This window comes from Tachysurus fulvidraco, chromosome 7 (assembly GCF_022655615.1).
Source record: "Tachysurus fulvidraco isolate hzauxx_2018 chromosome 7, HZAU_PFXX_2.0, whole genome shotgun sequence".
NCBI classification, from domain to species: Eukaryota; Metazoa; Chordata; class Actinopteri; order Siluriformes; family Bagridae; genus Tachysurus; species Tachysurus fulvidraco.
The window spans coordinates 25,617,272-25,633,548 of record NC_062524.1 but is presented as its reverse complement, the minus strand read 5'-3'; the positions used below and the strand labels follow the sequence as shown (position 1 = coordinate 25,633,548).

Here is a 16,277-nt window from a genome sequence, read left to right as displayed (position 1 = left end):
AAGTTTGGTAATGACATTTTGTATAAAACTGAAACTGAAAAATAAAATAAAAAATAAATCACCCTGCACTCATAATGCACCACCTGAGTCAATTACTTCCCCTATGTGCTCTGTCTTACATTCACACACTATCTAAAGGTAAACAGATGGCACTGATAAGGCTACTGTATACCTGGGCAAAAGGGAAGAGTGTGTACATGTGAGTGAGTGAGACACTTCTATGCAATGTCCATTGCATAGAAGTTGCTAGACAGTATAGCCTCCATTTGAGCTCGGAGGTCAGGATAGCTGTTGTAAGTTGATGGCAGCTCTAAAGTTGGGCCACAAGTATGTGCAATAGGCCGCCTTGATAAACCTTCCAAAGGGGTGAATATGACTTGAATGTCTTTAACGCAGATGACATCAGACCCTGTCATGAATCTCAACATCTTCCGGAGGCCTATCTCATCCAATCCCCTGATGTACTGATGTAAAAATTGCAAACTTTGGTTCTCTGCTGGAGTAGCTGGAGAGGCCGTGATCGACTTTAAAACCTTCCGGGTTGATGGTTTAAGATTCTCATACATCTTCTGCATATCCAGCACACTGGGGAAGAACTCCCTGAGAGTTGGTCCTGCGACTGCTGCAATGTTATCCAGTGCATATTTTGGTTGCTGGATTATTTGCTTGTGGGCCACTTGGAGAAGCACAGCTTTCAAGTTCTCTTGTGTTGGTACTGTTCTTACTCCCATGCGATCCATAAGATCAAGAAGCTCATCTTTATCATCACCATCAAGGGTGTCTTGCAAAGCAGTGGACAAGAGATCGCGCTCAGACTGACTATAATACAACATTAGTGAGTCAAACAATAAATCAGGTGAGACAGTGTGTTCACCAAATGTGATTGCTGCTGTAAAGGCTTGAGCCAGCCGAGAAGGAAAATATCCATGTTCCTTTAATCCCTTGACCATTATCCTACCAACAGATTTCCATTCTTCTTCTTGCCATTTTGGGGATAGTGATGGTACTCTCACATCTGCACCCTCTGCTGCACAGTCTAAAAACTCTGTCCAGAAGGCAGCATATACATCCCTGGACACGCCATCAGCATCTGCCCCCATTTCATGAATGAAGCTGTATTTCACAGAGTAGGACATAATCACTTCATCCTTGAATTGGGTAATCAGTTCCTCCAAGAGATTGACTCTGTGGAGTTTCACCGTCACATGCAAAGGTTCATAAGTAGGACTTAAGGGGCCAGCAGGCACTGTGTCAGAATGGACAGGAGTTGAGCTGTAGGTGTTGATGTGTATCTGTGCCTCTTCTATAGGCTCATGTAAGATTGTGTCATCAAGATCTTCTAAAAATGGTCCACCTTGCAAAGGGCCAAAAATGACCTCTGATGTATCACACAAAGATGTAAGATCAACAATCTCTACAGCAGTAGAGACAACATCTTCTACAGTATGTGTCTGCTGTTCACTGTCATGTGTTTTTTGTGTCAGCTGCTCATTATCTTCTGTTGTGTTTTTCTGTCGCTCATTTTGCCTCGCTGCATCTGTCTGTTCATCAGTTCCTTCTGTCATCTCTGTGAACACTTCATCTTCATTTGTCTGGTGCTCTGTGAACAAGTAAAATCTTAAAATCCCCAATTTATGTGTCTCATAGAGCTCTCCCACACTAACACCCTCATCAAGGTATGCTTCCTGAAAGTCAACAATATTGTGACTAAACTCTTCCCACTTTCCCTTTCTCGATTTCTCATTGGGGAAAAATAGCTTTTTAGCTTGTGATAGAATCTCTGTTTTTGTGGCTTTCTTGGAAATATCAAGAACTCTGGTTCCTCCACCATTGCGTTTTCTCACTTGTTTCTTGTCGTGTATCCATCCTAGTTCTATTTTCCTTGTCATCTTCACGGCCCTTTTGTTATTTCTCAGATGTATCTTTGTTGGCTGCATAGAATGCTCCTCCTCAAAATCTTGATCTGTGTCTTTATTGCTTGTCAATGTGCCCAACTTTCTTCTAAGTTTTTCAAATAAGGACTGTCTTTTTAGATCATCACCACCCTTTCTCTGTTTTTCCATACAGAAACGCCTTGTAGCAATCCTATCACCATATGCTGGAATGTAAGCAGTCATAGTGGCATCATCTATTTCTCCAACTACCGAGCTGTCAATCTGTAATAAAAACAAAACAATACAGTAAGATATATTGGTTATCTTAAATCTAAGAGATGGCTATTTTTCCATATGAGTGAAAATTAATTTCTTAGCAGTAGCTACAAATCAGCAATTTATTTCTATTTTTCTTCACTTGCTTGTTTCTCTTTTCGCATGGGAATAAAAAGGAGCTAAAATATTAAGTAATTTAACACAAAAACAGCTGTCTAAAAAATGGTTGTAACCATAACAATGAAGTTTGAGTGACATAATGATGCTGAAAATAAAGTGTATTAACAGTGAAAATCCTTGACATCAAAGTTAGTCAGGGGACTGATTACTTTCATGTATTCCTCTTTAATTACATAACTATTTGCCTCAATTACAAGAAAAGCACACTGACAGAAGCAGGATGTTGTTCACCTCTGGAACACACACAGAATTCGCCCATCCACAAATGCTGTGTCTACCTTATATTACTGCTTTTATGTTCTCCATAATATTGCTATTCCATATTGATTCCATACTTCAGCTCCCAACCAAGGCCTGTGCTGGCATCTAAACATTACTCCATCCTTTTAAAACAATATCAAATCACAACATAATGGACAGCAGTAATTGTAAGGGCACGATATTTATTTTGTGCATTTATTTATAATTTCAAACATACAAGTCAGCACTTTGCCTGAATGTATAATGGTGATGCTACTGCACAACTACTGTTACTTGTTTATGTAGGGTAGAGACCAAAATATAGTGTGAATTGACTCCTAAAGATACCTATAAACCTTATTTTACAGGACTAGAATAGGGAAGAAATGAAAACATTGTTGGGAGAGACAGGTGTGCTTGGCATAAAAAAGAAATCAGAAGCACTGGCACTAAATGTGATAGGGTTATGATTACTTGTATAATCTGCAGATTCAGTAAAATGTAAAACAATTAAAATTAATATATCGCAGGAATGAATGTGCTGTCACCTACATGATCTTGCTGCATTTTCTGAATATTTTTCTCAGGAATCCCTCGGCTCTGAAGAAACATCCACAGACCATCATCTTGTGGGAGAGGGGTATTTGAAGACGTAGCCATAGCTGGCCCTGAACAAATGTCGGAAAAAGGCAGCATTTATGTAAATATGTGTTGCACCATAAATATAAACAGATTTAGGACTGTACCCTCAAAAGTATAATTGCTTTAAATATCTCAAAAATGTATTTTGGCCAAGAGTGTGATAACCTTGCTAAAAATTGATGTTTCATGCATCAGCTGTATAGGTAGGCAACTATAGGCCTTTCTTATCACTTCTTATCACTAAGACAACTGTCTTAAGCATTTGAATGTGCTCACCTTAAACAGTAACATTACTCAAAACGTAGAGAAGGCTAGACTCAAGAAGGTCAATAGTGTTGAGACACAGGCTATATGTACTCATTTATCCGTGATCACTGCACAATCTAGTTTCTGAAAAATATATAACTTGTTTCGGAAAGCTTCAAAAAGCTAGCTTTGTTACTAAATTATTAAATGCATCAAGTACACAGTTTAGAAACATATCAACAAATAAAACAATTACAGGACACATATGCATAGTGACAAACCAAAAGAGAGGGCACAACTAAAGAAACCGAAGCAATGTCAGAATATATTCAACATTATTATTGGTGTAGCACGCTGAACACTATACTAAACGTCCGTGCAAAACTTAATCGGAATAGTATCCCTGTTGGCTTTGAAACTGGCAAAGTTCTGAATGTTTGTTTACTGTTATGTAATGTCGCGACGGCGAACGTGCTGCATGCACTGGGGATTTCTGACGTGACTTTTTCACTCCCCCTGACAGCAGCCGAGCTCGCTGTGTTCGAGGACCTCTTGATTTACAGATTAAGCACTAAAGTTACAGCAAATAGCGTGGTTTACTTATCTTAGCCAACAAACTGAAAGAAAAGTGGTTAACATAATGTTCCTCGTAAAAAATCACACGTTATTATCCCCTCGACCTTAAAAGTTAAGGTTCCTTTTGCTGACTAATGGTAAATATTAGCTTAACGTTACATAAGTTAGCCTATCAACTGCAGCTGATGTACGTAACTTAAGTTAACGTAGTTAGTAAAAACTATGCCCGTAACATTATCGTTAACATACGTTTATAAACAGCTATTATAACCTCGTTTTACATGTCGTAACGCGAACAGTTAGCTGACATCATTTGGCATTAACATGTAGCCTAACTATAATAACTTAGCTATTACCTGCACTGAACCCATGTAGGCCTGGCACTGTTGTTGTTGGAGGGTCAGGCTGATTAGCATCAGCAACTGTGGCCTGACGTTACTTCGTGCAGGTGAGAGCTTCTCGCAGGATTTTGAGGGATCTCTAATTCAGAAAAACAGAGCAAAAAATTTTTATTCATGAAAAATTATCTCATAATTCTGAGATAATTAAGTCGTTAATTCAGAAAAACAGAGTAGATTTTTTTTATTCATGAAAAATGTATCTCATAATTTTGAGATAATTAAGTCGTTAATTCAGAAAAACAGAGCAAAAAAATTTTATTCATGAAAAATTATCTCAGAATTATGAGATAATTAAGTCGTTAATTCAGAAAAACACAGTAGATTTTTTTTTCTCAAGTGAATACAATACGCTTCCATATTATTCCATCATTTATATCTGAAATTAAAAAAAAAAAAAAATTTAATACAGACCGAATTCTTATGTTAGAGTACATGTACATTCCTGATATAGAATTCTAATTTCACTTGATCATAAGAGAAGTTTGTTTTTGTATAATCACAGTTTCTATGCAGTGCAGCCAGAAAAGCTTTTAAGCCACATTAAATTCTCTTCTACTTCATTTGCTCTGTTTTAAATAAACAATTTGGTGGTCAATACATTCAAAACAATATGCTTAGGGAAGTACAGTGTTTTAGACCAACAACAACAACAACAGTTAAAAGTGATTTTCTGGTCTGCATTATACTACTACTACTAATACTGCTTAAAATAGTTTGTGGTACCATCTGAGTGCTGTCTCCATTCCGGTCCATCTCCTTCAAAATATCCTCTATCTCTCCTTCCTTCAATTTTTCCCCAGTAATGCTTTTACTGCCTCCTTCATCTCATCCAATTTGATCTTTCCATCTACGTCCGTATCAAACTAACCAAAACAAGAAGCTTGTATTTTAACTGCAACAGCGTTTTATTCCTGTTTTATTCATTTGCTAATTCAGAGAACAACAGACTGAAGCATTGAAGCAGTTGTGTGTTTTGTTTAATCTAATATTCTTTGTCTTAATCTTTAAATTTTTCGAGAGAATCGGTTAACATTGTCATTATAATCATTATAGTCATTTTTTCTAACTATAATAAGGTTTTAGATCAAGCTTCGGATTAATTAAAAATGTTATATAAACTACATTAAACTGTACAAAACATTTCTGTATTTTTATATTTCTGTATTTTGTTTAAAGATTTTTTCCCCTTCTTTTTAAGTTGAACTGTCAGGCTCGGAAGTTATGAATGAAAATCATGGAAATCTCCTCTATGGAAATGAAGATCATTTTGCATAAAAGGTTTTGAACATTAAGGTTCCATCACAAGCTGAGCACAAAAGTCTGATGCTGAAAGAAGAGAAGGTGTGAGATATAGATCGCCTGAGTCTTTACATTTAACCTTTAAATCTTCAACGTTTACAGGTATGTTTACTGTTGAGCTCTATGTCAGTCATGTCTATGTCTATATCAGTAAAAAGATTATTACATTATTATTTTAAATCTGTTTTGTGATATTTGATTTTGTTATATGATATTTACTCTTTCTATAATTTAAGTTATAAAGTAAATTGTTACTTTTTGCTCCACAGCTACTTGATTATGATGAACATGTTCAGTCTCCTGTGTCTGATTGGTGAGAAATGATTTTGAACTATTTTTAGATCAAATTACTTTTGGATAAATTATTCCATATTTTGTTTACGGTATTTAGATTTTTTGCTTTAACCAATAAATCAATGATACACCATATAAATGATCAGCAGGTTTTTAATAGTAAGGCATAATTAACCAGTATAAATGAGTAAAATCATATAGGACACTTATCATATTTATTTTTAGATTTCAATGTAATTTTTTGTAATAATATTGCATAACTCCATTATGCTACACAGGTATAAATCTGACTACATAATGCATCGTACACTAGTGCTAGTGCCGAATCACAATGGAGTAAATAGTGACATTTTACAGAATACCCTGCAGGCAAAATATGCTGAAATAAAAATATTTATTTACTTACAAAAATTCATCTAGAATATTATTTATTTATTTATTTATTTGTTTATTTGTTTATTTATTTGTTTGTTTGTTTGTTTACATATTTGTTTATTTATTGTCAACAGGTTTCCCATTTGCTCTGTCCATCCAAAATTGGCCACAAGTTATCCCTCATCTAATCAAGCAAGCAATGACATGGCCAATGGCACAGAATTACTGCAGGACAAAGCACCTTGACCTTTATACAATTACAGATCCAAGTGACCAGAAAAAGCTAATTAATGCAATGAATAGGCAAAATTATTTACTGCCAGTCTGGACAGGTCTGTACAATGACTTGGACAGCTGGTATTGGTCCTATAATCATTTGCCATTGAAGAATATAACTCTAAGGAACTTTGCACCAGGATACCCTGATAATTATGGACTAGATGTGTGTGGTACAATAAGCCTGCTTGGAACCTGGCAGCCTCTCGATTGCTACTCTTACCATTTACCCTTTATTTGTTATGATGGTGAGTCAACATGCTGATTTCATTACACCTGAATGAATTGTACAAAACTACTAGATCTCTGAGAGATGTGATAAGTACTGATATTAAAAGTCTGTTTTGTGTTTGTGTTCAAGTTGATGTGCAAGGATTGCTTATCATATTAATATTACCGTTCCTGGTTTTAGTGTGTTTTTTTTAAAGCAGCTCAGAACAAAAAACAACCTTGGTGTTCTGCATTTTCTAAAATCCAGTCTGTCAAAGTCAAGCATGTCAATGACAATATCAATAAATTCAAATTAATTCCTAGTGTTTTTAATATTCCTTTGTCAAGAATATGATTGCTTTGCAACATATAGAATTAGAAGCCATACCAAAATACAGTACCATGAAACAGTAACAAATCAAGACTGTATGTGTTTTTTTTTCTTTTGTTTTACAGCAGGGAACAGTTATGCCAACAGGTTTGTTTGCTACGTTCAGGATACCTTTAACTGGTTTCAGGCTCAGACATATTGCCGAACCTATCACACAGATTTAGCCACCACGACCACCACCAATGACCTCACCCTTGCAGCAGAATGCGTTCTACAATCTTTCAGGATAATTGCTTGGTTTGGTCTAACAAGAGAAACTTGGAAGTGGTCAGATGGAAATGTGCCTTCATACCTCCCATGGGCAGTTAACCAACCAGATAATAATTATCCCTTGGAGAATTGTGGAATTGCACAAAACGGACTCCTCGCTAATACTATATGTTCAGGCGCACACTATTTTGTCTGTTCTGCTTGTAAGTGTTTTGTTTTCTTGTATACTACCCCCATAAGTAACAAAATAGTATAAAATATTATTCCGTTTTTTCTCTGTTTGCTGTCTTTGTGGAGCTTCTTTGCATGTTTTCTTTCTCTATGTGTGTGTGTGTGTGTGTGTGTGTGTGTGTGTGTTTGCTCTACATTCTGTTGTTTTTTCCTTCTTAACACTTTTTTATACTGTCTGTTGAACCAAGGGTTCAAATCAGAGCCTGTAGCATGCCTTGAATATTCTGAATTATACATTTTGAGGTGTGTGTTTTGTCTTCCACAGATCTACATAGGACACAAGTACTGAAACTGCAAGTGACGTCGGATGTGAGTGTGCTTGACCCTGCAGTGCAGTCGACTATTTTAGACTTGGTACGTTTCCTGATGGCTCTTTTGTGTGCTTGTATTTTATTGTTTTGCTTGTAAACTATTTCTGGATATTTTACTAATTTCAAGTGTTAATCTGTTGTTGTATTGGCAGGTAATTAAAAACATTTATTGTTTTTATTGTTATATATAATTACGAATTTGTTATGAATTTCTACAAACAAGATGGACGCTTGTTTGGCTTATACAACTACCAATATTCCATATATAGTTTTTGTACTTCAACCCAAACATAATAATAATAATAATAATAATAAGTAGTATACTTATTATTATTATTATTATTATTATTATTATTATTATTATTATTATTATTATTATTATTGGATTATCAGGCTTAATTTGTCTATAATTTGTCTAAATTTGTCTTAACCCATTGTTGCTTGTCCAGCTTTGGAGGAGTAATAATATTAGATAGAAAAAGTGTTAATAAAAGTAACAGGTTTTTATTCATCATTAATAAAACAGTGTTGGTTTTGATCCTCAGATCATCCAGAAACTGCAGGACAATGGCATGTCGGTGAACACCACAGTAACCTGGAAGGTGCAGCCAGACGGAAGCATCTTTTACAAGAAGGGAAACGACAATGAATAAGCTGCAAATGATTTATTTAGATAGATGCAAGAAAAACAAGTAAAATGACTTATAAATGAGGAAATACAAGCAGTCAACAATATAAGTTGTGATAACTTATATTACCTATCACTCAAATATTTTTATTTGAGTGATAGAGAAGAAATATTTTTTTCGGGAGTGAAAGTTAGAGTTATATGATAATAATAATATTATTATATTTACGTTATTGCTAGTCTATAGACATTCAGTAGATGTTATTTATTTATTTATTTATTTATTTATTTATTTATTTATTTATTTATTTATTTAATATTTAAAAAGAGGAACCAGGTAGTAGCTGTGATGTTAATAATTATCCAGTCTGTAGTTATTGCACATTCTCTTGACTGTTATGCTCATTTTCCATGACATTACATTACAGTAGTGACCTTTACCACTTTACCACATCCACTAACATGCTTATTACAGCTAAGGTTATACTCAATGATTGAGCCTTTCTATCACATATTACCTACCATTTCTTTATATCTGTCTGGACTTTCACATTATAATAAATAAAATAAATAAAATAAACATGTCAAAAGTCTATCCTGGAATCAGTAACACCTGGAAGCTTCTCTGTAAGAAGGAGGTTCTTTGTTTTCTCTTTTGTCTGCCTAGCATACTATGTCATACTTTTGTCTTTCTTACATAATTTGCTTTCAACTTGGTCATTAAGGTTTAATATAAATTTTATGTAATATTTGGTTCAGGGCAACAAATACATTTTTTAATTGAAATTAATCCGATTATTATGCACAAAATTCTATAATGAAATAAAAAGAAATGTATTTCACACTTTTATTTTAAAAGTACTGTTATATGAACAAAAGTGCAATAACATGCAAACACTTAAAAAGGTATTTTTTTTAACAGCAGCATTCCCTTTACATAGTTGCAGTTAAAATATGTTTTGTAAATCTCAACTTAAACATTAATGAAATCAAATTAAATATAAAACCAAAGCTATTTGTTATTGCCAGGGCATTACAGTTTTGTCTAGTTTGTTATAGAAAAACAAGTTATGTTCAGAGTCCAGAGCCTCGATCATAACATTATAACAGGGACCTTCGAGCAACAGCAAATTAACATTTATATATTTTTTGGTTTTCTTTTCATTTCATTTCATTTCATTTCTTTTCTTTTCTTTTCTTTTCTTTTCTTTTCTTTTCTTTTCTTTTCTTTTCTTTTCTTTTCTTTTCTTAACAAGTACCAGCAGAAACACTGAATATGTCCATTTAAGAGTTTGGTACTTTTGTCTCTTTCCCTTTCCCCAGATATTACTGATCAACATCCCACCCTTCCTGTGACCCAAGGTTTGTTTGTATGTGTATTACAGTTAACAACCGACTTTCAAAATAATATGATTCTAAAAAAAAAACCTGCATTACCTAGTGATAAAATAATTTAATAATGAAGCGATAATAACACGCTAACATACCCAGCCCTCGGATTATTACATCATTTATATCTGAAATAAAAAAAAAATTAATACAGACCGAATTCTTATATTAGAGAAGAAGAAAAATAATATGTTGTCATTTGTAATCTGTACAGTGTTTGTGTGGCAAACATTTCAACAAATTCCTGATATAGAATTCTAATTTCACTTGATCATAAGAGAAGTTTGTTTTTGTACAATCGCAGTTTCTATGCAGTGCAGCCAAAAAAGCTTTTAAGCCACATTAAATTCTCTTCTACGTCATTTGCACTGTTTTAAATAAGCAATTTGGTGTTCAATACATTCAAAACAATATGCTTAGGGAAGTACAGTGTTTTTGACCAACAACAACAACAACAACAATGGTTAAAAGTTATTTTCTGGTCTGCATTATACTACTACTATACTACTTATAATAGTTTGTGGTACCATCTGAGTGCCGTCTCCATTTCGGTCCATCTCCTTCAAAATATCCTCTATCTCTCCTTTCTTAAATTTTTCGACAGTAATGCTTTTACTGCCTCCTTCATCTCATCCAATTTGATCTTTCCATCTACATCCGTATCAAACGAACCAAAACAAGAAGCTTGTATTTTAACTGCAACAGCGTTTTATTCCTGTTTTATTCATTTGCTAATTCAGAGAACAACAGACTGAAGCATTGAAGCAGTTGTGTGTTTTGTTTAATCTAATATTCTTTGTCTTAATCTTTTAATATTTCTTTTTATTAGTTAGGAGAATCGGTTAACATCGTCATCATAATCATTATAGTCATTTTTTTAACTATAATAAGGGTTTAGATCAAGCTTCGGATTAATTAAAAATTTATATAAACTACATCAAATTGCATAAAACATTTCTGTATTTTTATATTTCTGTATTTTTTTTAAAGATTTTTTCCCCTTCTTTTTAAGTTCAAATGTCTGGTTCGGATATTATGAATGAAAATCATGGAAATCTCCTCTATGGAAATGAAGATCATTTTGCATAAAAGGTTGTGGAACATTAAGGTTCCATCACAAGCTGAGCACAAAAGTCTGATGCTGAAAGAAGAGAAGGTGTGAGATATAGATCGCCTGAGTCTTTACATTTAACCTTTAAATCTTCAACGTTTACAGGTATGTTTACTGTTGAACTCTATGTCAGTCATGTCTATGTCTATATCAGTAAAAAGATTATTACATTATTATTTAAAATCTGTTTTGTGATGTTTGATTTTGTTATATGATATTTACTCTTTCTATAATTTAAGTTATGAAATAAATTGTTCCTTTTTGCTCCACAGCTACTTGATTATGATGAACATGTTCAGTCTCCTGTGTCTGATTGGTGAGAAATGATTTTGAACTATTTTTAGATCAAATTACTTTTGGAGAAATTATTCCATATTTTGTATGAAAGTAGACACTTCAGAATTTGTAGTTTTTCATAAATATTTCTGTTTTTTAGGGGGGATTGGAAATATGTTTATAAAAGATTGTTTTGGAAATATTGATATAAAACCTTGTTCATAAGAATTTAAAACGTGAAGACGTTATCTTTAACTACTAAAATTCTCTGTAAAGTTATCAAGCAGAGGTAAAAACACATGTCTCACACTGAAAGCTCTGACTCATTTTAGATAAAACTTGCAGCAATAAAGTAATTCATTTAATTATACTGATTAAAATCCTCTGATAAGTTGATTTCAAATCCTCCAGCAGAAAGGGTTAAATAATGCTATTCTCACCTGCCAGCCTTTTGGTGTATGGCATCCTTGCAATTTTGTACTTATTCAAGGCGGATTGATATTTGAAACTTGAATGCCAGACAATGTATATATTACTATGTGTATTTATTTATTTATTTATTTATTTATTTATTTATTTATTTATTGATTGATTGATTGATTGATTGATTGATTGATTGATTGATTGTCAACAGGTTTCCCATTTGCTCTGTCCATCCAAAATTGGCCACAAGTTATCCCTCATCTCATCAAGCAAGCAATGACATGGCCAATGGCACAGAATTACTGCAGGACAAACCACCTTGATCTTTATACAATTACAGATCCAAGTGACCAACAAAAGCTAATTAATGCAATGAATAGGCAAAATTATTTACTGCCTGTCTGGACAGGTCTGTACAATGACCTGGACAGCTGGTATTGGTCCTATAATCATTTGCCATTGAAGAATATAACTCTAAGGAACTTTGCAACAGGATACCCTAATGCTTATGGACTAGATGTGTGTGGTACAATAGGCCTGCAAGGAAAATGGTTGCCTGTCGATTGCTACTCTTACCATTTACCTTTTATTTGTTATGATGGTGAGTCAACATGCTGATTTCATTACACCTGAATGAATTGTACTAGATCTCTGAGAGAGGTGATAAATACTGATATTAAAGGTCTGTTTTGTGTTTGAGTTCAAGTTGATGTGCAAGGATTGCTTATCATATTAATATTACCATTCCTAGATTTAGTGTGTTTTTTAAAGAGGCTCAGAACAAAAACAACCTTGGTGTTCTGCATTTTCTAAAATCCAGTCTGTCAAAGTCAAGCATGTCAATGACAATATCAATAAATTCAAATTAATTCCTAGTGTTTTTAATATTCCTTTGTCAAGAATATGATTGCTTTGCAACATATAGAATTAGAAGCCATACCAAAATACAGTACCATGAAACAGTAACAAATCAAGACTGTATATGTTTTTTTTTTTTTGTTTTACAGCAGGGAACAGTTATGCCAACAGGTTTGTTTGCTACGTTCAGGATACCTTTAACTGGTTTCAGGCTCAGACATATTGTCGAACCAATCACACAGATTTAGCCACCACGACCACCACCAATGACCTCACCCTTGCGATACAATGCGTACAACAAACTACCTGGACAGGTGTTTGGTTTGGTCTAACAAGAGAAACTTGGAAGTGGTCAGATGGAAATGTTCCTTCATACCTCCCATGGGCAGTTAACCAACCAGATAATAATAATCCCTTGGAGAATTGTGGAATTGCACAAAACGGACTCCTCGCTAATACTATATGTTCAGGCGCACACTATTTTGTCTGTTCTGCTTGTAAGTGTTTTGTTTTCTTGTATACTACCCCCATAAGTAACAAAATAGTATAAAATATTATTCCGTTTTTTTCTCTGTTTGCTGTCTTTGTGGAGCTTCTTTGTATGTTTTCTTTCTGTATGTGTGTGTGCGTGTGTGTGTGTGTGTGTGTGTGTGTGTGTGTGTGTGTGTGTGTGTGTGTGTGTGTGTGTGTGTGTGTGTGTGTGTGTGTTTGCTCTACGTTCTGTTGTTTCCCCTCTTAACACTTTTTTATGTTTTATGTTGAACCAAGGGTTCAAATCAGAGCTTGTAGCATGTCTTGAATATTCTGAATTATACATTTTGAGCTGTGTGTTTTGTCTTCCACAGATCTACATAGGACACAAGTACTGAAACTGCAAGTGATGTCGGATGTGAGTGTGCTTGACCCTGCTGTGCAGTCGACTATTTTAGACTTGGTACGTTTCCTGATGGCTCTTTTGTGTGCTTGTATTTTATTGTTTTGCTTGTAATCTATTTCTGGATATTTTACTAATGTCAAGTGTTAATCTGTTGTTGTATTGACAGGTAATTAAAAACATTTATTGTTTTTATTGTTATATATAATTATGAATTTGTAAGAACAGGATTGATATTGATTTGGTTTATAGAACAAACAATATTCCATATATAGTTTTTGCACTTTGATTATTATTTTTGCACTTCGAGTATTATTATTATTATTATTATTATTATTATTATTATTATTATTATTATTATTATTATTATTATTATTGGATTATCAGGCTTAATTTGTCTATAACCCAGCATCATCGTTGCTTATCCAGCTTTGGAGGAGGAATAATATTAGGAAAAGTGTTAATAAAAGTAACAGAACAGGTTTTTATTCATCATTAATAAAATATTGGTGGTTCTGATCTACAGATCATCCAGAAACTGCAGGAAAATGGCATGTCGGTGAACACCACAGTAACCTGGAAGGTGCAGCCAGGCGGACGCATCTTTTACAAGAAGAGAAATAAGCTGCAAATGCCCCAGGTTTAAACATTCGACTAATGCATACTGTGTAATGTCTTAAATATATACCTGTGATAATGATTTATTTAGATAGATGCAAGAAAAACAAATAGAATGACATATAAATGAGGAAATACAAACAGATGACAATATAAGATGTGATAACGTATAATATTTTTATTTGAGTGATAGAGAAGAAATATTTTTGAGAGTAGAGGTTAGAGTTATATGATATTAATAATATTATTATATTAACTTTATTGCTAGTCTATAGCCATTCAGTAGATTTTATTTATTTATTTATTTATCTATCTATCTATCTATCTATCTATCTATCTATCTATCTATCTATCTATCTATCTATCTATCTATCTATCTATCTATCTATCTATCTATTTATTTATTTATTTATTTATTATTTAAAAAGAGGAACTAGGTAGTAGCTGTGATGTTAATAATTATCCAGTCTGTAGTTATTGCACATGCTCTTAACTGTTATGTTCATTTCCCATGACGTTATATTATATTATATATTATATAGTAGTGACCTTTACCACTTTACCACATCCACTAACATGCTTATTACAGCTAAGGTTATAATCAATGATTGAGAGTTTCATTCAAATATTACCTACCATTTGTATATTTCTGTCTGTTAATTCATATTATAATAAATAAATAAAATTAAATAAACATGTCAAAAGTCTATCCTGGAATCAGTAACACCTGGAAGCTTCTCTGTAAGAAGGAGATTCTTTGTTTTCTCTTTTTTCTGCCTAGCATACTATGTCATACTTTTGTCTTTCTTACATAATTTGCTTCTGACTGGCTTATTAGGGATTAATCTAAATTTTATGTAATATTTGGTTCAGGGCAACAAATAATTTTTTATTGCAAGTAATCACATTATTATGCACAAAATTCAATAATGAATTCAAAAGAAATAGATTTCACACTTTTATTTTAAAAGTACTATTATATGAACAAAAGTGCAATAACATTTGCTTTGCAAACACTTAAAAGGTACTTTTTTAACAGCAGTATTCCCTTTACACAGTAGCAATTAAAATATTTCTTGTAAATCTCAACTTAATCATTAATCAAATCAAATTAAATATAAAACCAAAGCTATTTGTTACTGGCAGTGCATTACAGTTTTGTCTAGTTTGTTATAGAAAAACAAGTTATGTTCAGAGTCCAGAGCCTCGATCATAACATTATAACAGGGAACTTCAGAGCAACAGCAAATTAACATTTATAAATCTTTTTTTTTCTTTTCTTTTTTAACAAGTACCAGCAGAAACACTGAATATATCCATTTAAGAGTTTGGTACTTTTGTCTCTTTCCCCAGATATTACTGATCAACATCCCACCCCTTGTTGCAATTTATTATTTGCACTAGTATTGATATTGAACAATGCTAAATGTAAAGTTAAACTTTAGTGCTGCTTTAATGTTTATAATGGGTTTGTTGTTTGCCTTCACGACATTTGTTTTAAACAAACTGCATTTCCCATGAGCATCGGCGCTAGAGATGTCGGCGGTGAATGCTGGGATTGAGCGGCCATGCGCGCTCTGTATTCTATTGGTTTTTCTGCTTGCAAACTTACACAAAAAGTTTCGTCTCTTATGCAGATTTGTTCAGTAAAATTTCCCATGAAAGACAAGATGTCTCCCGTCTCTTTTTATTTTAACCCAAACTATTTCACCCCTCCTGTGACCCATGGTTTGTTTGTATGTGTATTCAGAGCCAGTTAACAACCGACTTTCAAAATAATATGATTCTAAAAAAAACCTGCATTAACTAGTGATAACATAATTTAATAATGAAGCGATAATAATGCGTTAGCACGTCCAGCCCTTGTGTTATTCTATCATTTATATCTGAAATTTTAAAAAATTTAATTGAATACAGACCGAATTGTTATGTTATAGAAGAAGAAGAAAAATAATATGTTGTAATTTGTAATCTGTACAGTGTTTGTGTGGAAAACATTTCAACAAATTCCTGATATAGAATTCTAATTTCACTTGATCATAAGAGAAGTTTGTTTTTGTATAATCAC

At 33.3% G+C, this 16,277-nt stretch overlaps 2 protein-coding genes across 2 annotated transcripts; one reads left to right on the top strand and one right to left on the bottom strand.

Annotated features, from left to right (window-relative positions):
• Positions 1–98: 98 nt before the first annotated feature.
• On the bottom strand, positions 99–4,588 carry LOC113641481. Its single transcript, XM_047815700.1, has 3 exons — positions 4,391–4,588; positions 3,123–3,238; positions 99–2,156 (listed from the first exon to the last, which is right to left on the bottom strand). Exons 2-3 carry the CDS (start codon positions 3,228–3,230, stop codon positions 219–221), a joined length of 2,046 nt encoding a protein of 681 aa, XP_047671656.1. The 5' UTR covers positions 3,231–3,238; positions 4,391–4,588; the 3' UTR covers positions 99–218.
• Positions 4,589–12,277: 7,689 nt separating this feature from the next.
• LOC113650006 (C-type lectin domain family 1 member B-like) lies at positions 12,278–14,428 on the top strand. Its single transcript, XM_027157990.2, has 4 exons — positions 12,278–12,293; positions 12,867–13,214; positions 13,563–13,651; positions 14,118–14,428. Exons 1-4 carry the CDS (start codon positions 12,278–12,280, stop codon positions 14,235–14,237), a joined length of 573 nt encoding a protein of 190 aa, XP_027013791.1. The 3' UTR covers positions 14,238–14,428.
• Positions 14,429–16,277: the final 1,849 nt, after the last annotated feature.

Coding starts and splice junctions, on each gene's coding strand:
- LOC113641481 (XM_047815700.1), bottom strand. CDS start 3,230: ATGGCTACGTCTTCAAATACCCCTCTCCCACAAGATGATGGTCTGTGG. Junction 2,157..3,122: donor AGAAAATGCAGCAAGATCAT/GTAGGTGACAGC, acceptor TTTTTATTACAG/ATTGACAGCTCGGTAGTTGG.
- LOC113650006 (XM_027157990.2), top strand. Junction 13,215..13,562: donor CTATTTTGTCTGTTCTGCTT/GTAAGTGTTTTG, acceptor TGTCTTCCACAG/ATCTACATAGGACACAAGTA. Junction 13,652..14,117: donor AGTCGACTATTTTAGACTTG/GTACGTTTCCTG, acceptor TCTGATCTACAG/ATCATCCAGAAACTGCAGGA.